Here is a 22,787-nt window from a genome sequence, read left to right as displayed (position 1 = left end):
AATGTAATCTGAGTTTACCGTTAGTATAATTTTATTGTGCTTTGGTAATATTTCATTAATAAAATATAAGTAAATTATGATGTGTGTATTGTTGTTCTAATTTTAGCATATTTTAATTAGCTATTGGTATAATTTTATTAAGATTTAAATTCAATCATAAAATATAAGTATGTACTGATATGTGTGCTATTAGCATACTGTTAGTTAATTTTGATATATCTTAATAAATTATCATTATTGTATAGGTATTATTTTAATATATTTTAGTCCATACAATATCGCTAATTAATTATATTTTTAGTGTGTGTGACATTTGTAAAGTGATATATGTATATTTTTATATATTATTAAAGTTTAGAGATAAAGGTAGATGTTATTAATATTTTGATGATTGAATTTAACTTTATTCACAACATTGATAATTTATTTTTAACATTTTATGTTATAATAGGAATTGATAGATTTATAAATGAAATTGAATTAGAAATTGAATAATGAAATTAAGTCATTTTTATATATTCTTTCTAAAATAATTTCAAAACTAGAAGTGCAAGCTCCCAAAACTTTAAAAGAAATGCTTATTCGCTATATAAATCGTTGAAAACTACGATCAAAATTGTAAGGACCTTGACGGTTTATAAATTTTAAAATTTAGAGGTTGTGCGAGGGAAAGATATTAAAATATCGAGCAAAGTGAGGCACACCTCTTGCAAGATTTGATTGCTATTCAATACTGTAAATTATATATGTCTGATAAAATAACTTTTATTTTATAAAATTTAAACAGCATATGTACTTATAGAGATTTAAATTAAATTTTCGAAACTAAAAAATAAATTATAAACATTAGCACTTTTATGCAATGGAAATCATTTACTCATTAATCATCTGTAAAAAGGATTAGATCCGTCAGGTCAGCACCACATCAGATCCATATCCGCTCACCATCATCCAGTCAAACATATATCTACCTTCTCACATCTCTCCACGTCACCTACTATTCTTCTTTTTCCGGATTATACCCTCAGTTATTCTTCAAAATTACCAAAAATGCCACCCAAATGCTTAACGGTTGCTTATACTTTATATTTCAATCTTTAGCTCTCACTCGACTCTAATCACAGTAATCAGAGAACTCACAAAACCATATGGCCTCGCCTATGATGACGTCATTTCTCCGGCGAAAATCCCGTTACAAGCCGTTCCTGATCCACGTCAGACTCTTCTCCGCGGAGTCGCCGTGTCACTCTCACAGCAACAAGACGCCGATAGAGAAAATACTGGTAGCTAATAGAGGAGAAATTGCTTGCAGGATTATGAGGACGGCGAAGCGGTTAGGGATTAAAACCGTCGCCGTTTATAGCGACGCCGATAGAGATTCGCTTCATGTAAAATCAGCTGATGAAGCTGTTTATATCGGTCCACCTCCGTCTCGGTTAAGTTATTTGAAAAATTCCTCTATTATTGAAGCTGCTATTCGCACCGGTGCTCAGGTGAGCTAACCTCTGTTAATCTATATAGTAGTATTAAAATATGTTCTTGTGATATTAATTTTCAGCTCATAAATATTGTTAAATATTCTTGATGCTGTTCATTTTGTTGATATACTTGCTGTTATTTTGATTATGCTTGAAATTGAAATGATAAATAAAATTAATGTCTACATAATCTTAATCATCCTAATAGTAAGTTATCCAAGCTCATTTTTTAGAGTATAAAATTGTAATCATAATGATTTTGTTGGTTTGTGTACCAAAAATGCGAAAATATTATATAAACAATTCTCTGAGGTCAAGAATTGCAATATTTTCCCAATTATAGCGCCTGCTAAACATAGATAGTTATTGTCTTGTAATGCTTTACTTTGATGTCTGCTAATTTCAGAATGATGATGCATTGCTAATTGGCTAATTGCTCATATGTGAATGTTCGAGCATTATCAGGCTATTCATCCAGGTTATGGTTTTTTATCGGAGAGCGCTGAGTTTGCTACTCTCTGTGAAGATAAGGATCTTACATTTATTGGTCCTCCAGCTTCTGCTATTCGTGACATGGGTGATAAAAGGTATTATTATAAAATTAGTCACTCTTTTAACTGAATCTCTCTGAGAGGGATATCCAACTTACAGTTTATGATGTTTGTACATTGTGTATATGGTGGCAGTGCATCAAAGAGGATAATGGGTGCTGCAGGGGTGCCACTTGTTCCGGGATATCATGGAAGTGAGCAAGATATTGAACTTATGAAGACTGAAGCTGATAAAATTGGATATCCGGTCTTGATAAAGCCAACTCATGGAGGTGGAGGAAAGGTATTATGTCATATTCTTGCAACTTCTTAAATTGTTATTTTAGCTAGTATATTAGGATATGGTAATGAGTATATTTCTTATCAAAGGAATATTCATGTGTAATTCTACTATTACTAGGATCTAGTTTTTATTTTAAGTGACATAAAAAAATATTTACATGACAGGCAACTGGAATAAGCTGTTCCTTTTTTAACTTCAATAGTAGTTCCTTTCAGATGAACTTCTGACACTTTGCAGATTTTTTAGGGTATGAGGATAGTGCAACATCCAAATGAATTTGTTGATTCTTTCTTGGGAGCACAACGTGAGGCTGCTGCTTCTTTTGGCATTAATACAATTTTGCTAGAGAAATACATCACTCAGCCAAGACATATTGAAGTCCAGGTACACATCTATTAATTTTGCTTTTCTAGTCAATCCATATGGCACTTGATAGTTGGTATATGTACATCCACAAAATAATGTTGCTGTCTGGCCACTTAACTTTTGTGGTGCATGCACATTTAATGGATTGATTTTCTATTTGGTTCTGTATTAATTTTGTATAATTCAACTCTTGATTCTTAGGTATTTGGTGACAAGTATGGAAATGTATTACATTTAAATGAAAGGGATTGCAGCGTACAGAGAAGGCATCAGAAGATAATTGAAGAAGCTCCAGCTGTAAAGTTTGGTTCCTATAGTTCCGGTTCAGTTTTTTCTTTTTTGGCTGTGCGTCCACTAAAGTTTTAACTGGAAGTCCCTCTGATGCAGCCAAATATTATGGAGGACTTCCGCTCCCACTTGGGTCAGGCTGCTGTATCTGCAGCCAAGGTAATGTTTAATTGAATTTTTCTTATCGCCTTGCATTTGGAATGAATAACAAAATTTAATTTGTAGTGCATGAAAATTTAAAATTAGATTAGCTTGCTCGCCACATAAAAAGTTGTTAATGAAACAATCTGCTCCTGTTTGTAGTATTACTATTGGTAGACCTAGATGATCATTTTCTCCCATTTGAATCTTCGTTTTTCATAATTTTGCTTATTTTTTTCCTTTAATTAATTTCTGCCAGTCTGCTAATTTTAGTCCATCATTTATATCTACAGGCAGTTGGTTACTACAGTGCTGGGACTGTGGAGTTTATTGTTGACATAGTATCAGGGAAATTTTACTTTATGGAGATGAACACACGCCTGCAGGTGCTTAGTTCTCTATTTTCTATGTTTATGTGTTGGATCCCACTAGTTGGACAAAACCCTAATAGATAGCATGTGTAATCTTTTGTAGGTTGAACATCCTGTGACAGAGATGATTGTTGGTCAAGATCTTGTAGAATGGCAAATCCGTATTGCAAATGGAGAACCACTTCCTCTTAGTCAATCACAGGTGCCATTGCTTGGTAAGCTTACATCTATACTTTAATTCTTTGGAACTTGTTTCCCTCTGAATAGTCTATGGTGAATATACTTATTCCTTCCATGTTGGGCATGATAGATTGAAGAGAACAAAAAATATTCAATTAAATTAAAGGAAATACTAAAAGATAAAAGAGCTGACCTGATGCAGAAGTACTTGGGCAGGCACATTTATATGCAGTCTGTCTTTCTTACTTCTACAAAGAGAGAAAAGGCTTATGATGCAGTATAGACAACCTAGCCATAGACTTATTACAAAAAAAATATCACAAAATAATTAGGAAAGTTTCATACTTTTCTTGAGTGATTTGTTTAATTAGCCATATGCTGGAAGTACATATTCTTTAGTTAGATAAATAAAAGCTATGATGAAAACTCCCCCCAAAAAAAGAAGGAAAAGTTTCCGCGGGAAGCAAAAAGTTTTTGTTTATGGGTATAACTTTCTTGTGGTAAGAAATTAGTTACCACGTACGCTTTCTAATTACTACTTTGATTCATATGATGACCAAGATTAATAGAAATCAAACGGTGAGGGCATGTTTCAAAAATAAGCAGAGTAAAGAATAGGGAAAGTTGGAAACTAAAGATTGAATAATTTTTATATATCATGTAAGTTTTTCTATTCAGATTGAAATGTAATGTTTGTTTAGCATGCAAGAGGAGATCTTTCTTTTCATTTTGTAATTTCCATGTAAGCTTGATATGAATAAGTCGCCTTTATCATGTTAATTTTCTGCATTCTTAATCTCTTCTTTTGTCAGGTCATGCATTTGAAACCCGAATATATGCTGAAAATGTTCCCAAGGGATTCCTTCCTGCAACTGGAGTTCTTCATCATTATCGTCCTATCTCCGTCTCTTCAACAGGTGCAATGGCAATTGAAAATACTACTTATTTTTTTATAAAAAAAATTAGTATACTTGATATTGGCACGAGCATGTTTTGCTTCAACTAGATTGCCACATGATTGTTTGGTGATTTACATTTTGAAAGGATCTTGTCTAGGACTCTAGGGACGATCACTAATCAATCTATGCTTCAATTAGATCCCATGCACAACTTTTTAACCATTTCTAGTTTGAAAGAACATGTAATGTGGATTACAAAGGAATGTGTAAGATCTATCATGATTGTATTATTATTATGTCTACGTCATTTTTAAATGAATTTAGTTCCTTTACATTTCTTGCCACTTCAATATGTTACCTGTTCAACCTAAGTAAAATATGTCTTAATTAGCAGTTCGGGTAGAGACTGGAGTTGAAGAGGGGGATACTGTTAGCATGCACTATGATCCTATGATCGCCAAACTTGTAGTCTGGGGAGAGAACCGTGCAGCAGCATTAATCAAACTGAGGGATTGTTTAACAAAATTTCAGGTACGCACTAACTAGAATCATCTTAAAGATTCTATAAAATTTCATACAATTTGTGTTACTGGTTTTATCTTTGAACTTTGATATATCATATCTGCTGATAATGATGCGTGATTATTCAAGATTTATTTGTTTTCAGGTTGCAGGAGTGCCGACTAATATCAATTTTCTCCAGAAACTTGCAAATCATAAGTCATTTGAAGATGGCAATGTGGAAACACACTTCATTGAGCATCATAAAGATGACCTCTTTATTGATCCTAATGATGAAGTGGTTGCGAAGGAAGCATACAGTAATGCCAGATACAGCGCAAGTCTACTAGCGGCTTGTCTTTGCGAAGAGCAACGTGCTTTAAAGGAAAGATCCCCTGGTAGGTTGAAGAGATAATCCAGTTTTGCAAAGCTAATTCTTTTTCAGTCTTCATGATTTCAATGCTGTGATACATTCAGGGGGCAGCAGCTTACACCCCATATGGTATTCTCATCCTCCTTTCAGAGTTCATCATCTTGCTAAGCATACTCTGGAATTTGAATGGGATGATGAAAATGGTAGCAGTCGCTCAATGCCTCTAGCACTTTCTGTCACTTACGTGCAAGATGGGAGCTATCTCATTGAGGTATATATCTTCTTTTAAGCAACACAACTAGAAGGTTTTGAATGTTCACTTCTTATATCGCCCTTCTATATCTGTCACATATACAGGGAGGAGAAATTAATTTGCCTGGTTTAGCAGTCAAAGCAACGCACTTGCATGACCGCAATTTCAGGGTTGAAGCTGATGGTTTAAGCATGAATGTTAGTTTGGCTGCATATTCGAAGGTAAATTCTTTTATGTACATCCATCATTAAAGCACAGCTTTTGTCTACATCCATTGTGGAATGCAGATGGCTTTTGGGTAATGTGGCTAATACATGATGCGGTCTTACTATTTCTAGTTGTTAGCATAGGGTAGCATGTCATTTTCAGATTGTCAGTGCTTGAATGATTATGTTGCCTTTTGGACCTGAATTTTAGCATTACCTACCATGATCCGTTTGTTTTGAAGCATTTCTACTCTTGAAAACAGTTCATTTGCTAAGCTTGGTGTCATCTTGTTAGATAAGTAATGTTGCTATCACTGTTGCTGCTAATGGAACAAACTGTTGTTACTTGGTGGCAGCTATCGCCATTGCTGCTAATGGAACAAACTGTTGGTAGTGAGTATTGAATATTTCTCATAGAATAATGGAAGCGCATCTTGGGTTATATGTCTGGGCCTATCTGTCTGTGTCCACCTCTTTATGTGGCTGTAAGTCTGTATGTGTTTGCCTTCAATGCCTGAAAGTATTTGACATATGCTCTTTGACATTGGGGTGGCAGGATGAGACAAAACACCTACATATATGGCATGGGTTGCACCATCATCATTTTAGGCAAAAATTGGAGCTTAATTTATCTGGTGATGACAACAGTGAAAATAAGACCAATGTCGAAACTGCATCTCACTCTCCAGGAACTGTGGTGGCTCCCATGGCTGGATTAGTGGTCAAGGTTCTGGTAAAGGATGGATCAAAGGTAGCGGAAGGGCAACCTATACTAGTATTGGAAGCAATGAAGATGGAGGTTTGTTTCACTTGCCAGTTGCCACTAATATGGTGGACCTGTTTGTTTGCTTTGCTGATTTCTAATATTATTTTCCTTTTATCACAGCATGTTGTAAAGGCGCCATTTGGTGGCTATATTCACGGGCTTAAAGTTACTGTAGGTCAACAGGTTTCAGATAATAGTCTTCTCTTCAGTATTAAGGTTGGTCAAGTATGATTTTTATGGCACTAAAATAAGCTGGCATTAATATTGTAAGCAGTAAAGTACAGATGTTGACATGAGCTGCTTCTAATTGTGGGCTTCGTTTTATTCCATGCTGCATACAAATATTATTATATGATCATTTGTGCTTTAAAGGCTTAATTTCTCACTGTGTGCTAGTTTTGGTCCTTTTGGACAATTATTTCAATCCGGAGAGTGTTGGATTCAGATTAAACCTGTACTATGTAGTTTGCATGCATGTCTAATATCTGTTCCCTTGAAATTAGAGATACACAAATATAAATTCATCATTTTCGTGAGTTTTTCACTTGCTAATTTACTTCAAGATTGAGAAAGTCGATCACATTACCCACTTTTTAGAGTACTCTTTTCTAGTAAAAATTTCATAAAGGTCAACAACACGAAGGAGGCCCATAGCAACTTCCAATTTTGTTTTATTTTTTCATTTTCTTCACATTTTCAATTTGCATAAATTTGAACCGATGATCCTTCAAATGTCTAAGTTATAATTTAATCTACTTAATGAATGCGTTATAGAACATGTCCATAAGGATTTGTTTTCCTTGTCAGGGTGAATAGGGCCTGCACGAGCAAAATACGACGGCTTAAACAGATCAAGCGAATTGCCTGCCAGGTAAGTTCTGCGATGAAAAAATTTATCACTTTTATGCTTAATCACAGAAAAAGACTTGTGACTATCGAAAGCCAATGTATACTGTATATGTCATCGAGCAATAAAATCTTCCTATTTCTTTGAATTTCTTTTCTGCCCGCCTTCCCCTACTCTCTCTAGCTTTTGCGCGTGCACACACACACACAAGAAATCCTACGAGAGGAAAATTGTTAATGGCGTCAGGACTAATGGCGTTATGTATTATTTGTTGTATCCTACATAGTCACTGATCACTTGTCTGTTCATAAAATTTGAATGATTTGAGCTTATTAAATCATATTCGCAAGCAGCCATAGTTGCCTTATAGTAAGCCTTGGTTGAGGAATAAGCCTAATACAGGCATTATATTCTTTGAGGAAATTGCTCTTCTGGTGATTCATAAGAATTTTGAATCTTTGATTTGATAGTTACTGATGCACAACCCATCATCATATTGTCCAACTCTCAAATGCATATTGATCAATTTTTGATGGCGAATTCATCTCACTGAAAACTCGAGTTTTTAAGTCGGATAAGTTCTTAAACACCTCTGGAATTTACTGAAGTTGTGATTTTATTATATGTTCTTGCTGCCTCGTGTGGCTCAAACATTATTATAATCCAATATACACTTCAAAATTCTTGTAGTATGTTATAAGACCGAAGGTATAATGTGAAAATATGTCAACATTATTAATAATATGAACACCAATTGAATAGTTACAATTATTCTCCTTGTTAGATTCTGATTTGAAACGAATAATGTGATTTAGAATTTGTGAAAAATGAATATGCTATGAATAGGAGGATCACATCAAAAACCTTTGGTGTATGTTAAGAAGCAGCATATCTTTGTTTTTTCTTCCAAGGGAACAAGATATACTCAGGAATAAAGCATCATAGTCATTTCAATAAGAGAATATAATCTTCTTTAATTATTCAGCATAAAAGTATCAAATCTCTCCCATTGTTATTGGGATTTAAAATATTCAAATAAAACACGAATCAAACATGTTGGTTTATTTAGTTATTTTAGTTCGGTTTACATTAGAATTTAACTAACTTTTTTAATGTCAAAATCAAACCGAATAGAAAAACATATTTTATTTTATAATATTAAGCTGAATCAAACTGAATTAGTTTGGTTTTTGATTTTGGTTTGATTTTTTTATGTGCTTGTGGGAGGATCTGAACCCACAGCCTAACAGTTTAACGTACGTCCATCCTTTATATTATCGGAACTGGTATAAGCCAACCTACTTACTACGATTCGTATAAACCTGATGCAACATTAGGTTAGGGAGTTATGTGTCTTGCTCCTATCTAACCAGTTGGGTTTTCATGAATCGACTTGCATCTCTGATCCCACCAGGAGCTGCCTAACTAACATAAATTTAACCTATGAGTTATAGCTCAAATGGTATAAGCGTTGGACAAGCAAATTGGTAGGTCGTAAGTTCGATTCCTTCCACAAATGCTCCCCCTTTCCCAATTATAAAAAAAAACATAAATTTATGTCTGAATTATTGTTCTTCCTCAACTATAAAAGTTACTATTTCCTTTTCATATTTATATTTTATATAACTATCTTTTTTTATAAATGAGAATTTTAGTTAAATAAAATTTAATATGAAAGAAAAAATAGTGTTTTTTTAAAATTTATGGAAGAGATAATAATTAAGATTTAAATTAATGGGATAGTAGTAATTATCCTTTAATTGTAATTACTTCCAAAATAATATGTCAAGAAGGTGTGTAGTTCTAAAGTTTTATTTGCCTTTTCTTGGCTCAAAAGGTCGTTACTCGTTAGGAATGATCGAGACCAAAGAATTCGTTACTCTTAAAGTCAAATTGGCCACAAAATTCGTTACTCTCAACCAGCAAAAGCACATAATATTCAAACTTATCGGGTATTTTAAACTGACATCTAATTATTTATATTATTAATTAATTAATCTATGTGCTTATCTATAGATGATAAAGTAAATCTCATCTTAACAGAATATTGTTAGAGAAAATGTCAAATTTAAATACCGCATTACTATTATGAATATTAGGCTTAATCACCAAAAAAATCTCAATTTTTTTAACCTTTTTTCACGTTCACCCCGACGTTATAATTTTCTCAAATGCACCTGTAATATCTTGTAAGTTCAGGTGTCGATTAATGCAACGTGTCCTGCAGAGAGTGACCAGAGTTGCAATAATAAAAGATTTTGGATATTAAAAAAAAGAACAATATCAAGTAGGACGTCTATGTTTAAAGATTGGAATAAGAAAATTTGAATATCGGCATTGGATAAAGTAATATGATGATATTAAGAGAAAAGAACGAGAAATAGGAAAAGTGAAGTTTATGTCTCGGATTGAAATATAAGTATTTAAGTCGAGAATAAATTAAAAGAATTTGTCATGATAAAGATTATCGAAATAAATTAAAAGAATTTGTCATGATACGTATCAGTTAAGGGTTAGGAACGATCAAACTTGCGATCGTCGCAGTTTCTTTCTTTCTCGACGGAATCGAGTGATTCTTGCGCCGTTGGATCAAGAATTCGATTCTCTATCAACTAAAAGCATCAAACTGAGGTAATATCATTGTTTTGAATTCTGGAATTAGGAGTTTTAGGGTTGTTTTGTTGCGTTTGGATTGAACTAACTCAAACCACGTCGTTTTTAACGTTTTTGATGGTTATTGAGTTGGGTTTTGTGATGTTTTGGTGTAGAAGCATGTCAGAGTGAGTTCGGGGTCTCGGAAGCAAGTCGAGACTAGATTTGGAGCTGTAGGGAAGTGTCTCACGACGTGAGACATAGTCTCGCGACGCGATCAAACTTGCGATCAGCATGGTTTCTTCGTTCGGACTCGGAATTGAGCGATTCTTGTTGTGTTGGAAAGAGGAAAAGATTGTCTATCATCATAGATCATCAAATTAAGGTAAGAATCAATGTTTAGTTGCTGAAATTAGGGTTCAGTTTCTGGCTAGGGTTAGGGTTCGGTGAAACCGTATTGAATTCACGTAATTTATTCGTTTTAACTTGGTTCATGCGTTTTTAATGATTTGGATCATAATTATGGAGTTGGGTGCGGAAATGTCCGAACCACGTCGGAATCGGAAGTAAGGGCTGTTTTTTAGCCTCTCACGACGTGAGGGGCTTCCTCACGACGTGAGGAAGCCTCTCACGATGTAAGGAAAGCATTCACGATGTGAGAGGGCTTGGTTTCTCTCGGGTACAACTTACCTCGACCCGACATTGACTTATGGACTCCAAAATCGTAAAATTTGGATATAAAACATGACCTTTGTGATTAAGGCTTCGAAATGAATATACTACGTAATTGGAAATCGATAAGATGAATATGAGAACTATATAGGCTAAGTATCAGGGTGTTTATTAAGAATCTATCGAGGTTAAGAATAGTATAAAGAACAAGATGGTATCAGTTTAAATTGCGAGTAGGGTTTTGGTATCCAGATGACATTTATAAATTAAACGTACGTGTGTTTGGAATAGGTAACAGACGTGTCGACGAACTACTAGACCGACGAGGTGGAGCTAGGGGATCGAACAACGCATGGAACTTGCGTGATTTGGATAGTGATATCGCAATTATTTGGATAGCGATCACTGTGAGTTGCATTTTACTTTCATGTATTATTCCTAAAAGCTATTTGATATATTATAAATAGTATTATCGCATGCCTCACATATTATATGATTTGAATTGTATAATATATCGTTATTTGATTGTTTTAAGTATAAGAATCTGGTGTGCGATCTAAGGGAACAACTACTTATTGGGTGTTAATAGGCTGTGTGATCACCAGTGTCGGGTAAGTCTTAGCTAATAGAACTAGACTAACTTTATTTGTGAATGCGATACGAGGTCAGCATGGCTGAACTATCCCGCGGCCTGTATCTAGCGAGTCGCCATGGTTGAACTATCCCCGGACTCCGATTGATTGTTGGATTTAAGTGTTGGTACGAGTCACCATGGTTGAACTATCTCGGGGCTGTACCATATGATTTGTTGACATGGTTGAACTATCCCGTAACCTACCATCAGGATTAAGAAATTGTTATTGGTTATGAATGCTAAGAAATGCCTAGTTCAAGATTGTTTATAAGATTAGGGTTTCGATATGATCAAACGCTTGAAAAATATAATATGTTTATATATACATGCTTTGTTTTTAAATGCGTTATATTTTTATAATACCATTAGTAAGATGTAAACTCACTCAGTATTTCCCAAAATGCTGACCCCCTCACTGTTGTTACCTTTCAGGTGATCGGAGTCAGATCAGACAAACCATCTCTTTTGTGCCAGAAGTCCTTTGACTTGCACAAAGTACGAGTCCTCTTAGAGCTGCAGTAGCCAGTAGGTGTCAGTGTATGATTAAGGTTTTAAATTCAAATGGTATTTTATATTGTAAACTCTGATACGGTTTATAAACGGTATTTATTTATAAAAGACGTTTTATCCGTTTGATTTCTGTATCAATTGCCATGAATGAAATTGGTCGAGATTATGACTAAAGACAGGGCAATGGTGGATATGAGATATCACTTTATAAGATCCTGATTTTTAAGAATCGTTTCGCATCGGTTTTCGGAAAATGAATAAGATATTTTGATATCTATAATTATATTATTTAAAGGAGTTTTCTGAAAACGTATTATGCATAATAATATATTTGAATTTGCGAAAAAATTATAGTGATTTTAGGCTTGCTACGGATTTTGGAGTTACCACTCCCATTCCCTAACGCCGATCTTGACTCAATAATTTAGGTCGTGACAGCATCCAAATTCGCATCTTTCGCTTCTAATTCCACCCTAGAAAATTAAATTAACCCTTTTTTACTTGAGAATACCAATTTGATCATCCACTTTTAACATAATTTTTAAGAAACATTTAGTGTTATAAAAACGAACGAAAAAACCCTCTTCTCCAAAAATTCAAAAATTTAATAGTTTTTTCTAAATAATATAATTTTTTTAAAGAATATTAACAAAAAAATTCTCCATGACCGGACTCCATGGCTGGAGAAGTCCGGCCATGGAGACCTCGTTCTTTTGCATTATGGAGAAGAATAGTATATTTATTTCTTGCAAAAAGAAATCATTAATAAGTCTAGAACTATTTTTAAATAATAACTATTTTAAAATAATAACGACCTCGTTCTTTCCATTATACTTAATTGGTATAAGTATAGCAGCATTCTGCAAATGTCGTGAATTCTGTTTTTCAAACAACGTATTAAAATATCTTGTAGAAATTTCACATTCAGAGAAGAACATACCATTCAGATAAATAAAAAAAATTAAGAGAAATCAACACAAAAATTAATAATATGATAAAAATTATTTAATTCTTGCAAAAATTAAGAGACTTGAAAATGGGAGGGTAATCTTTGACAGAAAATAGTTAATAATCACCTCCCGCAAAGTGTCTGTAACTAAAATTTTATTTTGAAAGAGAAGGTTTTGTTTGAAAGAAAGGAGAAACAGCTAACCAGTTATAACAGTTCTAATTACAATTGTATTTTTAAATAGTTTTTTCGGTCCATTTTATTTGTCCTTTTTTTTTACTTTTTGATTTTTTTTAAAAATATCACTTTTAATAAGTGTTTTTAATTCTTAGACCTCACTTTGTTTGTTTTATAGTAATTCCCGAAAAATTTAATATAAATTGCTTACAATTCTCAAGAAATATAAACTTAATTTTAATATAATATATTATATTATTTTTTAAGTTAAAAGATAAGAATGTCTTTTTATATATCTTTACATGGTTAAACAAATAAATATTATATTTTTATATAAAATTAATAAATAATTTAGTTATCATTTATTGTCTATTATCTTTTCGAATCAAGTACTATTTAAATGAGTATTTAGATATTAAAATATAAAAAAATAATGTCATATTTTGGCTTAATATAATATAAACATTCTTGATAATAATATTAAACAAAAAAAATATTTAACTTCATTATAAACAATAATTATGAAATGAAATAGATGTATTTTATAAAGTAAAGTAAAAATATTTTTTATATAATTTAAGAAAAGTTGAAAAAATATTATTTAGGAAAAATTAAAAAAAAAGTACTAAATTTTTTTATTTACTTGACTTTGTCAAGTGTTAGCAAAATATTGTAAGTGTTAATGTTAAAAAAAATCATGAACTTTATACGTTTTTTCATTTTAATCACGCAGTTTAAATTTTCTCATTTTCATGCACGAACTACCACTTTTTCTCAAATTCATGCATTACGCTGAGGTGGCACTCATTTATTGGTGTAAAATGACCTCCGCCTCAGCGAATAACACCAATGGAGTCGTGACACCTCAGCACCGTGTATGGATTTGAAAAAAGTGGTAGTTCGTGCATGAGAATGAGAAAATTTAAAGTACATGATTAAAATGAAAAAAATGTATAAAGTTGGTGAATTTTTATGACATTAACCCATAAAATAAAACAACTCAAATAAAAACAAGTAACACCTATAAAAGAGTGAATCAAGAAATAATAACTATTTTAATATCTCCCAAATCATAACATGACAAAATTCAAATTAAGTCAATTACTAAGCCTATAACTCACCCTCACATCTTATAAGACTAAATAATCAATCCAACCAAATTGATAAAGCAAACTTTAAAAACATCTAATTAACAATTCACTCCCGCGTAATTAAATTCTAAATTAATATTTATTAATGACTATTTTAAATTAGCTCTCTCAAGTCAAATTTAAATCTCACGACAATAGTTTAAGTGATCAATTCAAACCAAGCATTAAGCACAGTAAATAATATACAATTCTAAAAAGGGTTAATTGTCAAAAAATATGAATTTTACACGTTTTTTCATTTTAATAACGTAATTTAAATTTTCTCATTTTCATGCACGAACTATCATTTTTTTCTCAAATTCATACACGGTGATCAGGTGTCACGACTCCATTGGTGTAATTCGTTGAGGTGGAAGTCATTTTACACCAATGAATGAGTGCCACCTCAACGCCATGTATGAATTTGAGGAAAAATGGTAGTTCGTGCATGAAAATGAGAAAAATTAAACCGCATGATTAAAATGAAAAAACGTGTAAAATTTGTGATTTTTTTTTACATTAACCCTTCTAAAAACCCATAATCTAATAAATTAAATAAACATAGTTGAAGTAGTTAATTCCCAACTAAGAGTTTAGTTGCTCATAAAGATAAAATCAACAATACAAATTATAGAAGCGTTCATGGTAAGAAGATGAGAAATATAATCAATCTCTCGAATAGTGTAAGCGTCTTTGTTCCTCGCTCCAATTAAAGTCGTCTTGTTGAATTTTCTAAGCTAATCTAAATTAAAATTTGAAATAAATTAGTCTAGAGTCTGTAGTCTAAACTAATAATGATTGATTCCCTTCTTTGATGTATTTTAATGGTATTTATATGTTTTGTATTTTAAAATAAGATTTTGACTCGTCTCATGTGTATTTATGATGTTATCCATGTCATATCGTGTACGCACAATGACAAAACATGTCAAAAACGTAAAAAGAACGACTGTCTAGAACTTCTGTGTGCGTTTGCGCATTTTGACGTGCAATAACTACTACAAGTTTACCCAGACTTGTTCGGTTGTGCACCCAATTTTTGTTGCAAATCAAAACTTCATAACTCAATGTGGACACTTCAGAGTGAGTTGGTTTTTTATTTTATGTAAAGTTTAAGATATCTACTTTATTTCTTGTGAAGAACACAAATTCAATAGAAATCTCTAAGCACACCAAAATCGTCAATCAATGCAGGGAGGTCAAATTCACAAGTAGGAGCTTGTGCTCGCGGCGTCTATTTTCATAGCATAACTTTCTTCTAAACTTTAATTATGATACCAATGTCTTCCAAATGACTTGAATATCATGAAACACTCTCACAGTATGTTTGAAATGTTTAAATACAAAATGAGTTCAAAGAAGCTTAAAATCAAACATTAAATGCACGAATATGACATGTAATACACATAGAATATATAACAATTTATACTCCTATCATTAAGGAAGTCACTTTCCTATATAAAGAAAAGTAAAATTCTTAATTTTTTAGAAAGTACAATAAACAAATAGAAGCAAGCAAAAAAACTTTGTTACTTCCTGAAATAAAACTTTTCCGATCTACTTACTCACAATTAAACGAAGTCTTAACAATAATAAATTAAATATATAATTTAACTTAACAATGTATTCTTTATACTATTATCCTTTCAAAACAAGAAAGAAGGATATACAAGAATGGGCAATATATTATAATAAAAATGCAGGTTTGCTAGGATCTGAAGCCCTTGTAAGCAATTCATTTAGCAACAGAATGAATCGCAACAACTCCTGAAACAATGCGTGATAAAAACAGTATAACGTGGTCTAAAGCAATGGAAAAAAGGCAGTTGTACCAAGTAAGTCCATGTTAAATTTGTTCATTTTAAAGCTTTTAGACATTTGCTGAATTGCATGTCATGAATTATTGGTTTTTACCTTAAGTTGTGTGGCTGGTAGATAGATACACCATGTTATAATTTTTAAAAGTAAAATAAATATACTTGATTGTAAAGAGAACTGAAAAGCCAACTAAAATTCGAATAATTGATGAGTTAGTCGTCCCTATGAACAAACTAATTAGTGTTATGTAAAGTACTAATTTAGCAAATGTATTTATTTTACAAAAAAATGGTTGTTGTCTATAGTTTTATATGTGATTGGACTTAGATATAAAAGTCAATAAATTTAATATAGGAGCTTATTTATATTTAATATCAACCACCATCTATATACATTAAGATATGAATATTAGTAAATAAAGAAAGAGCATAGCAATATTATATTAATCATGGAGTAAGATATGAGTATTAGCAGACAAAAAAGAGCATGTCAATATTATAGCAATTCTGCATTTCTTTTTACAAATCTGTCATTACCAACTTAGTATCCAACCAAGTGAGTGATACATTCCCAACAAAAATACTACCAAACCTTTCCCCCATATCTAATACCTATATAATGTAACAACTAACAACTATCATAACTAACAGGAGATCAACTAAACATATTTTAAGTACAGTTGACATTTTGTGAGTCGTACAAAAAAGGTCCACTGCTAATAGGCCTTGTCTTTGTTTTCAAACTTCTGTTTCATCTTTTTGTATTTAACCATCAGTTCGACATATGCACATTGGATAGCAGTGCAAGTTTCATACATTTTTTCTAAGCTGCTAGTCAATTCATCATTTTTAGGCTTAGAATATTCATGGATATCAAACACATAAAGCTTCTTTAAAAAATCAATGGCTAGAAGGGCAGCCAGCTCCTTAGTGTGCTCAACACTTTCAGAACTATGTCCCATCAGTTCCCCTGTTAGCCTACCAACACCAACAACATTATACCCAAACACGACAACTGCTTGGTAGACATTAGTTCCTTCATTTTCAATAATCTTGAAGTAATGTTCTGGCAGCTATAACTGTTTTAAAATTTGTGCTAGAATGACAGTTTTTGGAATTATAATTGCATTCATCTAGGGAAAAAAATGTGAAAATAGAAGATCATTAAATGCAGTAGAAGAAAATAATGGTGAAGGAAAATATAACAATGAAAGATACGTGTAAATAAAAACCTATAACAACTGTTGCAAGGACTTCTTTAAGCAACTGTAGTTCCAGGCTACTGCAAGTTCAAATAGCTAAAAAAGTTAAACACACATGGTAAAATCAAGCTTTTTAACAGTACAAAAGAAAGGTATAAGAAAAAGTAACTCAACTTTAAATGAACTGACTTTGTTCGAAAGGCCACTGTATACCACTTTCTGCATAATGTTTGAGAGAAAGAGCAGGTGAGCTCAAAAAGTAATAGAAAAATTGTGCATATAAAACAAAAGAACTACATAAATGGAAAAAGATTGTTTTTACCGTATAATGTGATTGTAGCTGTCTGCTCCTCTCAGCAAATGCTTTAATTTACAATCTTTTTGTAGGGGTAAGATGGTCAATTTTATAACTCAGAAGGGCAGAGTACAGCCATCGAGTAAAACAGAGGAGTGTTCAGAATTGCCTCTAAAACAGCCTATGATAAGAAGGCATTTGACATGAAATGACAGTAAATAGATAAGGATTCTGCCTCCTTACTGAACCCTCTGAGTCACAGCCTAAATAACCAATAATAAAAGTGCAAATGGCATTAAATGAGTGGATGACGAACAGCTACATGGCCTCTAGTGCAACCCCTACGGAAGAAGCTAATAGCTGACTGTACCTTACTCCAAAAGACACCTTTTCAATTAGCTAATATTTGTAATTTGTAATTAAACTTAGTTGTGACCGTAGATGCTTCATAAAGCTGAAGTCCATTTTACTGTTGAATGTACAGTAAAATGGCTTCAGTTTTGTAATAGATATATTGATTATCAATAATTTTTTTTAATTAGGGGTGGGCAAAAAATCCAGTGAAAATGATTATCGAATCAGAACTGGAAAATCAAACAAAAAATAAGGTTAATCGGTCCATAGGCTTAAGGTTAGGTTTAATTTTTAAATTTTTATGGTTAATGGTTGAGGTTTAGGATTTAGAATTTTAAAAACCGAGGTTAACCGGTTAAACATTTAAAAAAAAAATCTATCTTTATAAATTATAATTATAAATATTTGAATTGGTTCACCTATCAAAAATATAGTTTAAATTTTATTTTCTTTTTTTATATATAATTTGAATTGCTATAGTTTTTCTCCGGTTTGTTAGAGAAATTAAATAGAATAAAATTAAACTTTTTATTAGATTATGCTTAGAATTTCTTCTATACATTTATTTCTTTTAGTTTAACTTTTTTTAATGGTTATATGGTTAAAAACTGTAAGATCAAAAAATCAAACTGTTTTAATAATTAACTATTTTAAATTTTAGGTTTATATTTTTGATTTTAAAAACCGTAGTATTATGAACCGGTTTATAAATTACCTTTATGTACCGGTTAACCGGCCCATGTCCACTCTTAATTTTCAATAGAGAAAGAAATATAATTTTTTTTATAATCTATAAAATAAGTTAATTATCTAATTTAATTTGATCAACTAAAAATAAAAAAAAGGTAAAAAAAAGGCAGTCAAAAAAACAAAAAGAGAAGCTAAGAACAGTTAAGAAACAGCATAAACTATATAAACATAGTTTGATTTTGAAACAGTCACGCACCTATTTTAGGCCACAATCCTCTCTCAAATTCTATTTCTCATCAAATTCCTTCTCTTTTTTCTCATTGGCTCGTCCCTTCTTCTCCTCTTCTTTTTTTCTCCTCCACAAAACCCTACTTTTTTTCATATGGGTTTTTCTCTTTGATTCTTTTTCCCATTCATCTCTCAATTTCATTTACTGGGTTCGCTCCAAGTTTCAATTTTTTCACATGGGTTCTCATGTTTGAGATAGTTCCCTAAAAAAAATAATCAAATGGAACCAAGCAAAGTTGAAGGGGGTTTAGTAAACGGTGAAAAGAATTTGATTTCGAAATTGAAAGATGTGGGTAGTAATAGCGATAGAGAGCTGTATGTTAGAGCTGATAAGATTGATTTTAAGAGCTGGGATATTCAGCTTGAGAAGCACTTGAGTCGGGTTTGGTCTAGGGATAGGGTAGAGGAGACGAGAAGGGAAGAGTGGGAGATTGATTTGAGTAAATTGGATATGAGGCATGTTTTAGCTCAGGGGACTTATGGTATTGTGTACAGAGGCAATTATGATGGCCAGGATGTTGCTGGTAAGGGTTTTAATCTTCAGTTTTTGTGATTTTTAATTAGTGGGTTTATGGTTTTATTGTGTTGTGTGATGCTAGTTGAGGACTTGTATTAGAGTAACTGAAACAAAGTTATAAAAAGGCCCTCGATGGCCCTGCCCGGGTTTGTTCTGGTGGACTAAGCTTCAGCTATCCGGGCGTCATGGTCGTGGGTTCAAACCCCGGCTACGTCCTTTCCTATAAACAAAGTGGTTGGAACTAGGTTGCTAGCCATTATAGCTCAAATTTGCTAGGTATGTGGGTCTGCAGGTGGTCCGCATCCTGGGGGTTTCACGGTGGGTGATCCTGAGCTTCGGCTCGGGGAAGTGAGTCTTTGTTACAAAAAAAAAAGCTCCTTAATGATAGGTTGTATGTCAAGTAAAAGGTGTTCTATTGATTTTCCATGTATAGATTTTTTTACGAGCTATGCCAATTGTGAAAGCTTATGGTTGTGTCAATGTCTATTTTACCGCCTTTTCGGCGAGATTTCTAATTGAATATGTACTTAGTTTTTTTTTTTTGGTTGATTCTCGAACATTATAGTGAAGGTATTGAATTGGGGGGAGGATGGCATTGCCACTGCTGCTGAAATTGCTGCTATTCGGGCATCATTTCGGCAAGAAGTTGCTGTTTGGCATAAGCTTGACCATCCAAATGTTACGAAGGTAAAAGCTTTGGTTAGTCGGCTGCTTTGGTATTTTGTTTGCTTTTCAAGATCCTTCACAGTATTGTGTGATGGTATGAGCAGTCAACAATGATACTTGTAGATCACCCAGATTATATTAATTTGTTGTCTTTGCTATTGGGAGATTTTTCATCCTCGAGATTAAGTTGCACCTTTTATTGATATACTGATTCATTCTTAATGTTTAGGGTATAATATAACTGAAATTATATATTACAGTTTGTTGGAGCCTCGATGGGAACTTCCAATCTTAAAATTCCTCCCCAAAACCCTACAAATGGAAATTATGAATCTCATCCTTCAAAGGCGTGCTGTGTTGTTCTTGAGTACCTTCCAGGTGGGACGCTAAAGAAATTTTTAATCAGAAATAGTAGAAAGAAACTTGCCTTTAAGATTGTCATTCAACTTGCTTTGGATCTTGCCAGGGGGTAAGTACATATTTTCAACGAAGGTAGTCCACGATTCAAGTTTCATTAATACGCTTTATTTTGTTTGACCACTTTTGCAGTTTGAGCTACCTTCATTCTAAAAAGATTGTGCATCGGGATGTTAAGTCAGAAAATATGCTGTTAGATTCTCATAGAACTTTGAAAATAGCTGATTTTGGCGTTGCTCGAGTTGAAGCTCAGAACCCTAGGGATATGACAGGGGAAACTGGTACTCTTGGATACATGGCCCCAGAGGTATCTACTTTTATCTTCGCTTTGAAGTTGCCCTCTTTTTTTCCGACTATGTATAAAAGATTAATAAAGTGACCTGTTTAGGTCCTCAATGGTAACCCTTACAATAGGAAATGCGACGTATACAGCTTCGGTATATGCTTGTGGGAAATTTATTGCTGTGACATGCCTTATCCTGATCTCAGTTTTGCTGAAGTTTCATCTCAAGTTGTTCGACAGGTTTGTCACTTCAATATGTTTTAATATCCTCCTTACTTGTGCTCAAAACTATTATTGTGCCAATTGTTAGCTCATCAGTTATAGTTATTACGATTCTTAATGTGACCATACGGAGCTTATCGACTTATCATGCTATGGAGGACGAGTTAGCTCATTAATTATAGCCCTTACAAACTATCTTGTTCTAAAACAAGCTGCCTGCCTCCTAGTTCTAGCATATGACACCATCTTGACAACATTCATAATGCAAACTTTTGTTTCGTGACTTTTTGACAGAACCTACGGCCTGAAATGCCCAGATGTTGTCCGAATTCAGTGGCAAGCATAATGAGAAAATGCTGGGATGGTAATCCGGACAAACGCCCCGAGATGGATGAGGTTGTGAGATTGCTCGAAGCAATAGATACAAGCAAAGGAGGAGGTATGATCCCTGAAGGCCAATCTACCGGCTGTCTCTGTTTCACTCCAGCTCGTGGTCCGTGACGACTGTCAAATTTACTGTACATGTGCAGTTCATTGCTAGAATGCAGCTGATCTTTGAATATTCAGCTCCTAAGTTTCTATAGAGATTAGTAATTTTTTTTTATTTTTTTTTGGAAGCTTGAGGAATTCTGACTTTAGTTAAGTTCCTACATTTTTATTATTATGAAAGCTTGACTGGAGACTTGATTCTTGGAAAATTTGTTGGTGCACACAATTCTGACTCTATTCTGGTCTTTTTTTTCAGCTTTTTCTTTGCGCATAACGTATATTTGAGTTTTTTTGGTATCGGATTTTTGCACTTTAAATTATCAACATCGAGTGTTTACACTTTTAATTTTGTAGATTTTGAATCTCTCCATCACAAAATAATATTAATGGAGTCAACACCTAGCAAAAAAGATCAGTTTAAAAATTAACATTTTAACAAAGTAAATATGAAAATGAAGAAAAATCAGTTTCAGCGCTTGGCAAAACGTATTTTACTTTTGTGGTGCAGGGAGTAAATGCTGGGATTTATATGGACAAATAAATGTACAAGGATTCAGTATAAAAACTTTAATAAGGGCAGGGACCTATTGGCAAATAAAAGAATAAGGATTCATATAAAAACTTTAATAAATGCAGGGACCTAGCTATGTGTTTCGCCTTTCTTTTGGGGGGTATTACGTGTCCTATGAACATAAAAATTTCAGTTGTATGGCATCAAGAAAAGTGATCACGGAGACACGTGGCTGTCTGAGTGGGTATGACTTTGCTGAATCTCAAGAGGATTAGATATGTTTTTTAATGTGGTAATCAACTTAGTGGAATATTTAATATTTTAATCAGTAATAAAACTATGATTCAGCAGCTAAGCAGTCCACTCCAATTAGGTCAGTGCAACAACTGAAAATTCAATTGATTTGATTCCACCTAGGTCTGATTAATTTGAGATAGTTTAAATTTCCATAAATTTAATCTTGAAAATAATCAAGAATATTAATTTAATTTACTTCAGTTTTAACCTAATGCACCCGTCCTTATAAAAATTAAATCGAAAATTTAAACTTTTCTAATAACTAAGTCAAAACATTTGACAAATGTGTTTTCTTCCTTCTTTTTTTTCTCAAATACAACCTTTTAACCTAAATCTCTCGAAAGCTTACAAATTTGAATTATATATTATTAAATTTCTATGACCAGATTACATATGCAATGAATACAAGGGCACATCCATGTGATAATTTAATTTATTTATCAAGACTTTATGCACACATGTAATCTTCAATGCTGTTGATGCAAATTTACATCCAATCCATGTACACAAATTGACAAGTATTGGGGTAATAGTGTTAATTTTAGAAACTCGTGGGTCAATTTAAAAAATAG

At 32.8% G+C, this 22,787-nt stretch overlaps 2 protein-coding genes and 1 long non-coding RNA gene across 4 annotated transcripts; all 3 read left to right on the top strand.

The window, feature by feature from the left end:
- The first annotated feature begins 1,112 nt into the window (after nucleotides 1–1,112).
- Nucleotides 1,113–7,651, top strand: LOC126688033 (methylcrotonoyl-CoA carboxylase subunit alpha, mitochondrial). Of its 2 annotated transcripts, none has more exons than XM_050382595.2 (16): nucleotides 1,113–1,493; nucleotides 1,944–2,065; nucleotides 2,165–2,312; nucleotides 2,559–2,696; nucleotides 2,880–2,975; nucleotides 3,066–3,125; nucleotides 3,401–3,493; nucleotides 3,582–3,693; nucleotides 4,471–4,575; nucleotides 4,952–5,088; nucleotides 5,225–5,456; nucleotides 5,536–5,702; nucleotides 5,789–5,905; nucleotides 6,447–6,689; nucleotides 6,777–6,872; nucleotides 7,464–7,651. In XM_050382595.2, the coding sequence occupies exons 1-16, from the start codon at nucleotides 1,149–1,151 to the stop codon at nucleotides 7,470–7,472; spliced, it is 2,220 nt and encodes a 739-aa protein (XP_050238552.1). In that variant the 5' UTR covers nucleotides 1,113–1,148; the 3' UTR covers nucleotides 7,473–7,651. The 2 variants fall into 2 exon arrangements, with proteins under 2 accessions (XP_050238552.1, XP_050238553.1); XM_050382596.2 differs by having other exon boundaries at nucleotides 1,369–1,493; nucleotides 1,885–2,065.
- An 8,213-nt stretch (nucleotides 7,652–15,864) lies between these two features.
- Nucleotides 15,865–18,005, top strand: LOC126688037 (uncharacterized). The gene is made up of 2 exons (XR_007644183.2): nucleotides 15,865–16,002; nucleotides 17,574–18,005. It is a non-coding gene; the product is annotated as an uncharacterized LOC126688037 (long non-coding RNA).
- Nucleotides 18,006–18,779: 774 nt separating this feature from the next.
- Nucleotides 18,780–21,644, top strand: LOC126688034 (serine/threonine-protein kinase STY13-like). The gene is made up of 6 exons (XM_050382597.2): nucleotides 18,780–19,337; nucleotides 19,896–20,017; nucleotides 20,257–20,465; nucleotides 20,546–20,720; nucleotides 20,802–20,936; nucleotides 21,213–21,644. Exons 1-6 carry the CDS (start codon nucleotides 19,034–19,036, stop codon nucleotides 21,417–21,419), a joined length of 1,152 nt encoding a protein of 383 aa, XP_050238554.1. The 5' UTR covers nucleotides 18,780–19,033; the 3' UTR covers nucleotides 21,420–21,644.
- Nucleotides 21,645–22,787: the final 1,143 nt, after the last annotated feature.

This window comes from Mercurialis annua, linkage group LG6 (genome assembly GCF_937616625.2).
Source record: "Mercurialis annua linkage group LG6, ddMerAnnu1.2, whole genome shotgun sequence".
Lineage (NCBI taxonomy): Eukaryota > Viridiplantae > Streptophyta > Magnoliopsida > Malpighiales > Euphorbiaceae > Mercurialis > Mercurialis annua.
Note: the sequence above shows the minus strand (reverse complement) of the source record. Positions and strands in the feature narration are given on the sequence as shown.

Bases quoted from the DNA above. Each gene is read 5' to 3' on its own strand.
- LOC126688033 (XM_050382595.2), top strand. From the start codon at position 1,149: ATGGCCTCGCCTATGATGACGTCATTTCTCCGGCGAAAATCCCGTTAC. The intron at 2,313-2,558 runs GTATTATGTCAT...CAGATTTTTTAG, and splicing joins CTCATGGAGGTGGAGGAAAG to GGTATGAGGATAGTGCAACA. The intron at 4,576-4,951 runs GTGCAATGGCAA...CTTAATTAGCAG, and splicing joins TATCTCCGTCTCTTCAACAG to TTCGGGTAGAGACTGGAGTT.
- LOC126688034 (XM_050382597.2), top strand. From the start codon at position 19,034: ATGGAACCAAGCAAAGTTGAAGGGGGTTTAGTAAACGGTGAAAAGAAT. The intron at 19,338-19,895 runs GTAAGGGTTTTA...CGAACATTATAG, and splicing joins TGATGGCCAGGATGTTGCTG to TGAAGGTATTGAATTGGGGG. The intron at 20,466-20,545 runs GTAAGTACATAT...CCACTTTTGCAG, and splicing joins GCTTTGGATCTTGCCAGGGG to TTTGAGCTACCTTCATTCTA.